General features: G+C 36.8%; 2 protein-coding genes across 2 annotated transcripts; both read right to left on the bottom strand.

The window, feature by feature from the left end:
- Positions 1-4,060: 4,060 nt before the first annotated feature.
- LOC128133702 (AP-2 complex subunit alpha-1-like) lies at positions 4,061-5,224 on the bottom strand. Its single transcript, XM_052771222.1, has 3 exons — positions 4,888-5,224; positions 4,713-4,793; positions 4,061-4,576 (listed from the first exon to the last, which is right to left on the bottom strand). The coding sequence occupies exons 1-3, from the start codon at positions 5,098-5,100 to the stop codon at positions 4,061-4,063; spliced, it is 810 nt and encodes a 269-aa protein (XP_052627182.1). The 5' UTR covers positions 5,101-5,224.
- A 100-nt stretch (positions 5,225-5,324) lies between these two features.
- On the bottom strand, positions 5,325-5,960 carry LOC128133935 (AP-2 complex subunit alpha-2-like). The gene is made up of 3 exons (XM_052771442.1): positions 5,737-5,960; positions 5,565-5,669; positions 5,325-5,482 (listed from the first exon to the last, which is right to left on the bottom strand). The coding sequence occupies exons 1-3, from the start codon at positions 5,847-5,849 to the stop codon at positions 5,338-5,340; spliced, it is 363 nt and encodes a 120-aa protein (XP_052627402.1). The 5' UTR covers positions 5,850-5,960; the 3' UTR covers positions 5,325-5,337.
- Between the last annotated feature and the right edge of the window lie 2,713 nt (positions 5,961-8,673).

Raw genomic sequence — 8,673 nt, forward strand, 5'->3', positions numbered from 1 at the left:
TTCTTTCAACCTTATTTATATAACTATATCTGAATAGACATGATTTTCACAATACATAAGTTTAAAAGAGTTTGATAAAGAGTTTTAGCACATAAAAGAGTTTGATAAAATGTTTTGAAATAGTTGTTTGATAACATAGATTTGAAGTATAAGAAATCCATCTATTTGATAGTTATTAATCACATGTGATTGATATAACAACTATAATGTTTCAACTTGTATCCCCCCCCCATAAAAGCATTTAAAATCACTTAAAAGGCTAGTTAGGGGTATGAACTCACCTGATGTGAGTGATGCGAATGAAAGATCGGTATAGGTTGCTAAGTCTCAAGTGAAGACTCGAGTACACATGGATTCTATTTAGCATATATTAACACATATATGGATATAATTAGTGTTTATACAACTTAATCATGTAAGGGAACACCTTAGGGACTAGGAAACACTTGAATGGAAGTGTTACAATCACGTGTGATTGCACATAAAGGGGTTTACGGCCACACATGGGAGTGTACGGCCAGGAGTTCACGGCCAAGGGGAGTTTTCCGCCAATGAGTGTACGGTCATGGAGTTTACGGTTGTACACTCATTTAAAAGCTTGTAAACGAGGTATTCTAAGGCCCTAACAAGCATTTCCTAAGTGTTCTTGGTCCTAGGCTTGGTCTTAGATGAGTTTAAGGCCAAAACATGAACCAACACAAGGGTTTATGGCCGTAAACTCTTGGTGTTCATGCTCTAAATTATGTTTTAAGGAAAGGAATGAAGTGTTTATCAATCCTAACTAGAAGATGGACAAGATACTTACACTTTGGAGCTTGAAGGGGTTCACGGCGAAAGAACTAGTAGGTGTTCTTGATGAAAGTGATGAACACTTGAAGATCACCTAAAAACATGATTGATATGGATGAAATCAATAGGTGATACAAGACTTAGAAGGATAACATCAATTAAAATGGAAGGAATTCTTACATTTTGGAAGATCAAGGTGAAAGCTTGATGATAGTTGAGAGAGAAATCCGAAATCTAGGCTTGGTAGTGTAAGAAAAGACTAGAAATGAGGGTAAAACTCATATATGGGTATGATTTTACGGCCAAGGAGGTGTTTACGACCGTAAACTTCTTATGAATGGAGTTTCCGGCTTGTATGCTGCACAGTGCACTCTAGAATACACTTCCTAACATTCCTTCTTCAAGGTACTAGGCTTATAACACCAAACAGACCTTAAATTGGGCTAAAAGATAGCCAAAACAAGTCTGACTTTGATTGAGGCGACGGAATGTACAAGATAGAAATTTCAGGTTGTCACATTTTCATGCAAGGAATTCATCCCATCTTGCATAGCTTCAACCCACTCTCTCTAATGCTCATCTTCCATAGCTTCTACATAACAATCAAGTTCTTCACCATCGGTGACTAAACATACTCATCAGCAGAATAACGGGTGGAAGGATGACGATCTCTCGTAAATCGCCTAAGTGGGACAAATGGTGGTATATCAGTTACAGGCAACTCTGGATGAAGATCCTCATCCAACTCCGACTGCTTTGGAACATCATTGTCATCAGTACCATGTTGTTCATCATTCTGAACATCTTTATTAGTTGGCTCAAAATGTTGAAGGGGAACCAGATGCAAATCAACACGATCATCAGTAGATTGAGGAACTATCTTTGTCTTCTCAATATCTTTTAAAAACTGATCTTCAACAAATACAACATCACTACTCCTGATGAGTTTCTTTAAAACTGTATCATATAACATATAATGGAATTCATCTTGGCCATAACAAAGGAATATACATGGCTTGGTCTTCACATCAAGCGTTGATCTTTCATCTTTAGGAATATGCACAAAAGCCTTGCATCCAAAGATTTGTAAATGATGATGCAAAACATCTTTGCCACTCCAAACCCTATCAGGAATATTAAAAGACAAAGGAACAAAAAGAGTAAGCTTAATAACATGTACCGCCATATTCAAAGCTTCTCCCAAAAAGAATCAGGCAATCTTGCATGTAAAGGAAAGCATCTAACTCTTTCACTCAATGTGCTATTCATACGTTCTTCTAAACCATTCTACTTTGGTTTCTTCGAAGGAGTCTTTTGGTGCCAAATACCTTGCTCTCTATAATAAGCATGTATTCACCGCCATTCTCTGTCGGAACACACTTCAATTTCTCCTAGTTTGTCACCCAAAAATGCATGAAACTGCTTAAACACACTACTAGAAAAATAGCCTTTTACGACGCGCAAATTACGACACTCATTAATTTATGTTACGCAAACGAGAGTGACATTAAAAAAGTGTCATCTCTTCAGAAAATTTAAGGATTTAGGTCACGCATTATTGCGTGCCTTTAAATTAGTGTCAAAAGAAAAAAAAAATTAGAAACACGGAGGGCGCTGTACCTTAAATGCGCACCCTCTATATGTGTCGCTTTATAATTTTAATGAACGCGCGTTCCTTAGTTACAAGCGGGAAAAGAAAAGCCAAAAAATTAGAAAAGCCCGCTACCCTCCCTGCCCTAAGCATTTTCACGCATCTTTCGTTCTCCTCACACTGTTGTGCAACTTCTCAATCAAAGATTGAAGGTTACGATTTCATCTCCATCTCCCGACTTCATCATCTCAATCAAGAAAAAGGGCTTCTGATTTCCATTCATCTACTTCATCGTTGCTGTAATTTCACCTTCTTCATCTCTCTGCTGTTATTGAGAATACTCGCCAATAGTTTTCTTATTCCCCACTCGATGTTGAAATTTTCAGAAAAAGCCCTAATTAAGTATTATACTCTCAAGTCTCAATATTAGAATCCAAATATTAATTCTCGTTTGTTTCTTATTCCCCACAGATAAAAAGAAAAAGGGGAATTAGAATGACGAAGGTAGCGGGAGTTTTGGTCCGGTGGTCGTGGTTCATCTATTGAGAAAGGAAGATGGGAACGCAAGCAGCCATGGTGGCTCGATGATGGAAATCAATCGAGAAAGGGGAAGCACCTCTGGTGAGGGATCGATTTGACAAAAAGAGAAGGGAGAAGCAGCGACGCTTCTCGCCACCATTACCGCCGCCCAAACTCCAACTCCAACACCACCGTCACCGCCACCAGTGTCCGATTCCTGCAACAGCGTCTACTTATCCTACACTTACACATCCGGATCCAAGCTCCCACCAAACCGAACATCAAATCAACCCTACCACTTCGAATCAACCCTCAGAGTGCTCAATAACGCCGACGAAGAGCTTAAATCATGGAGGGTGTTTGTCGATTTTGCTGATGGGTCTGCTACTTTTCCGGGTCCGGTTGGAAACGGCACCGTTTTTGCTGGATTTCCAAGTGCTGATCTCAAGACTGCTATTGAAACTGTTGTAGATGTGAATCAGATGTCGGTTGAGGTCGATTTTGTGGGTATGCAGTTCAGAGTCGACTCGCCTGCTGTTCATATGCCTTCAAATATTTCTCTAGTGAATGATGGCTTTGTTTGCCCTAGACCTTCTATGCAAGGTAAATTTCTCTTTATTTATGCTTTATAACCTTACTATATCTTACCATGGATGAAAAGGATTATGATCAGAGATTGCCCTGTTTAATAATTTTTAAAAACTATCCTTTGACTTCGATGTCTACTATTTGAGTAGATCAGTGGAGCGTTCTTATAGATCTAATCTTGGTTTATATATGGTCGTATCACTGAATAAACTTACTAATCTGATCTTACTCGAAGTGGGTTATTTTGAATTGCTTGAAATTTGCCATGGTCGAACTTAGTGTGTGCTTGAAACTTACATTACTTTCTTGATTTCAATTGTTTGAACGTTTCTAATCAAGGGTTCTTTGTTACAATCTACTTGAATTTGTTTCTATTTCTTTAAAAAGTTTGAACTTTGTTACCTTCAAGCAATTAATCAGCAAATTCTTTGGTAGTTCCATCTTCCATGAATAGACAATTTTATAGATGTTTGACTTTCTTGAAATGGTTTCTTTTATTAATTGCTTAAAAACTTGTAGGATTGAACTTTTCATTGTGATGTAAATTTACCTAATTTTAACATCTTTAAAATACTATCTTGTTTTTAATTGCTTGACCAATTCATTCAAGGGCTCTTCTTGATTCATTCTTACTTGAATGAAGTCTATAATTGACTTTCTTGAAATGGTTTCTTTTATTAATTGCATAATGTTCCTCCCTCCATTTTGAAGCAAAGTTGTGAAGCTTTCTTGATGCTGGAAAATACGATCTGAAACCCACAGCCCCTGCATCGATTTGATTGCTTCAACATCCATGGAATTCAACAAGTTGGTAGTCTTACTTGTTATGATCCACATGTATCCTTCACCCATCATGCCCAACTCTTTTGCCCTGGAAAAAAGATGGGTTGTTAGAGAAGGCTGTGTATGGACGACAAACACCATGGTTTGCTTGGTTTGAAGCTTGTTCTTTGCTGATGAGAGTTCCAGTTTTAAATGAGATGGAGGCAAAACCACTGCTTGAACTGAAGTGAGTGAAGAAGTTGTTTTGTTCCCCAAAAAGATGACTAGGCGACCTTGATGACCTCGCCAGTCTGCTTTGATACCAATCTGGAATAATAATAATTAATCAAAAAAATAAATAAAATCTAATGCAATATATGATATGTGATATATATATATATATATATATATATATATATATATATATATATATATATATATATATAACTTGACTTTTTAGTACCTGAACATAAGGATCTTCATATAGAACTCCACTATCTTTAAGACACAGGGCATGAAATCTTTCTGCAGTGTCTCCTATTGGCTGTGTAAGGTTGTCAACAGAAAGTTAAAATAATATAAAGAAATAAATGATATTTATAGCCAATGAGGATAGGACATGTGGCAGACAGTAGTACCTTTACAATATTATCTTGCTCTTGAACAGGTGCAAGAGCTAATGCATCATCTTCACTTACAGGAGGAGGAGGTGCTTCAATAGCCAGTGGGCTTAAAAGACCTCCAAGAATATCAGGTTGAGGGTGGTCAACTTCATGTGAAATTCCATTAGCTTGAGTCAACTCTTGGTCAACGCTCACAGAGTTATGGTCAACGCTGGGGATTTTGACCATACCAAGTTGGGGAGGTTCGCGCTCAGATGTCACCACTAAAGCATTAGAAGCCTGCTGTTGTGTGCGTGACTTGATAGCACTTAGCTCTGCAGTATCAGCTTCAGTGTCTTCTGCTTTCTTGATCAATGAAAACTTCAAAAAGGTAAATCAAAGTCAACAACAATCACCATATCAGATAAATTATTATTATTATTATTATTATTATTATTATTATTATATGCTCAATCAATCAATCAATTAAAACCCTACGCTTAAATATACCTCACGTTCAGGGAACTTTGGCATTTCTGCTAATATATCCATCAGGGCTTCACCTTTCCTACTCAATGCAAAATACTCCACAGCTCTTTGTTGTATCTCAGTATCAATGCATGTTTCATATCTGTCAATGTGTGTGAAATTAAATATTATCAAATTTTGCATATACAAAAAAAAAGTGTAGCTCCTATTTATTATAAACTCACTTGCTGAATATTGCCCAGATCTGGTTTTGTAATTCGGGATCTGGTGGTTGAGAGTGCATCAAAATCTTTGCGTATGTTGAGAGAAGATTGGATATTGTTGGAGTCCTGTAGAAAAAAAAATAGATGATGATCACAAAAGAAAACATAGATGTATAGAAATAGAAATACTCACGATACAGTAGGAAGTTTCTCATGTATAATGACAAAAATGTCCTTTGGGCTACAACCAGGTCGTCTGGCCAAAAGATGGCTGTATTCTCCAAGCAGATAAGCGCTAACCTGCATAATGACATCAGCATATAGTTGTCTATATTTGTGTAGGAAATATAAGATATAATCTACATACCTTCACCATTGTCTCATGTATTGCAGGCTTATCAAGATATTCTCTAGCTTTGAGAGTTGCATAAGGCTAATGATTAAAAAAAGAAAAGTGAGTCAGTAGTAAGTCCTATGAACTTTAATAATGCAGATACCAATCTACATTCTACAATACCAAATTAATTAGAATATTCATGAATCAGAATGGAGATTCTAATCCAAATGCACCAAAATTTAGAGTAAGAACCACTATTAATGAAGGTATTCTACTGGGCTAGGATGCTTGTTGTTTGGATATGGAGCCATGGAAGAACTTGGACCCTTCCGTGTTAACAGTGATGGAAAAACACTCTACCCCAACCACTATGCATGGAACAATGGTAACAAAAATTCCTTTAATTACTATGTCCCATTCACATCACTTATAATCTTAGTCCCTGTCTTGCTGGTGCATGCCTAACCCTATAAAACCTTTGCTTTTGAGGTACTAACTGTTTTCTCCTGGAATTTTTTTTGCCTGAGATTTTTTGCTGCCAGCTATCCCTTCGGGACCACTCTTATGTATTATGTTAAAAGCACCAATTCAGAAATTTGCTGATTATGTAAGTCAGCTTTCCTCTTCCTTTTTGCTTTTTATTATTTATGCACCCTTATGCCACAAATCTCTTTATTTATCATACTAAATATGCAACCATCCCTTATTTTACTCCTAACTTGTTGTATAATTCATTCATGTTAGCTGCATGTATGTTGCATAAAATAAATTGGTAAAAGTAGACATGTGAATTATGCATCTGTTATCTCAAATCTTACATTTATTTTTATTTATGTTATTGTTTTTTCCAGCTTTTAGGTGTTGGTGTCAAGCTTGTTGGCAATACAGTGTGGAGTACCCTCTTTCATCAATTCTTAATAGTGATTTCACGTGAGAAATCATTTTTCTTTTTGTTAAACAAGTCTTTATTATCATGTATTAGGTCATACCATGGGTAAAAACAGCCTTGCCCCTAGTTCCGGGGTTGTCACAAAATACTTGACTTTTTAACTTTGTTTGTGGTTTCATTTAGTAATAATCCTTCTGAGGGGGTGTTTGTTGGGCTGCTTCTTTCAATGTCATTAACAACAGTGGTAAGTAAAATCTTACTACTATGAACCTCTTTTGCTTAAACCTACCTTATTGACCTGTAGCTAATTAAACATTAAATTAATTATGCAGGTTTTGAAGTTTTTGATGGAAAAGAATAGTGTTAATGCTCTTCATAGAAAAGTATGTTGGTATTTTATTTTCCATTATGTGACATAAAATGCAAATTTAATATGAAAATAAGTAAATCCATAAATAATTTTTTTTTTAAATTTAAAATTACGATACGCAAAAATGTGTGTCATCTTCATTTATGACATGGCCTTTCTTGACAGGGGCTTTCTTGATACGCATTGCGTGTCATTAACACGCGCGTCGTAAGGTTACGACACGCGAATGTGTGTCGTCTTCCTTTATGACAGGGCCTTCCTTGATACGCATTGCGTGTCGTAACCGCGCGTCGTAAATGCGCGTCGTCTCTCTTTATGACAGGGCCTTCCTTGACACGCATTTGCGCGTCGTCTGAGTGTTTTACGATGCGCAATGAGCGTCGTAAAAGGCCTTTTTTCTAGTATTGACACATCCAATACTTGATCTTTAGTCTTCAAATTGTAAACCCATACCTTCCTTGAATAGTCATCAATGAATGTGACAAAATACAAGCAACCCCCAAGTGTCCTAGTCTTCATGGGACCACATACATCAAAATGTACCATATCAAGTATATTCTCCTTCCTGGAAGGAGGATGGTTCTTAAAGGAAACTCTATTTTGCTTACCTGCTAAACAATGAGAATATCTCTTCAAATTCACATCATACACATCGGTCAACACATTTTTCTTCAATAATAAAGACATCTCCTTTTCACTCATTTGACCAAGTCTCTTACGCCACAAACCGTTCATGTCACAATGTATTGATGCATGGATCGATTCTTTGGAGATCTCCGGATGTGTCATGTATAACTTTGAGCTTCTTTCACCTCTTGTCACTATCAAAGAACCATGAGTGAGTTTCCTAATTCCACCACCAAAGGTACTATGGTAACTGTTATCATCAAGTAAGCCAACAGAGATCAAACTAAGTCTAATATCTAGAACACATTTCACAATGTGTAAAACCAACACCATCCCAGTCTCAAACTTCAAACAAATATCTCTGACACCAACAATCTTTGATAACCCATTATTACCCATCTTAGCATTCACAAAATCACCAGGAGTGTAAGATGTGTAAAAATCCCTTTGTGATGTCACGTGACAGGTAGCACCACTATCAACAACCTAACCATATCATAATCACAACAAATAAGGAACTCTTTAGTAGCAGTGTTAAAATCAACAATATCATTACCACCACCATCTTTCTTGTGGTTGTTCTTTCGATTGTTGTAATTTGCCTTCTTGTTCTCCCTTTTTAGCTGTCTGCAGAAGCGTATTGTATACCCCTTTCTACCACAATGATTACATACATAGTCAACAAACTTTCCTTTAGATTTACTGTGATGCTTCCCTTTGTTATTCGGACCATTACTTTGACTTCTCCCCTTGCTTTCTGTGACCAACACATCTGAATGTGAAGAGGAACCTTGTGACTTTCTTCTCGTCTCTTCATTTCAAACATCGCCTTTAGCCAATTCCTTGGTGATAATACCATATGGTGCAGATGTAACTCTGTGTTTCTGGTATGTGATTTAATTATAGC

Source organism: Lactuca sativa, chromosome 4, assembly GCF_002870075.4.
Source record: "Lactuca sativa cultivar Salinas chromosome 4, Lsat_Salinas_v11, whole genome shotgun sequence".
Lineage (NCBI taxonomy): Eukaryota > Viridiplantae > Streptophyta > Magnoliopsida > Asterales > Asteraceae > Lactuca > Lactuca sativa.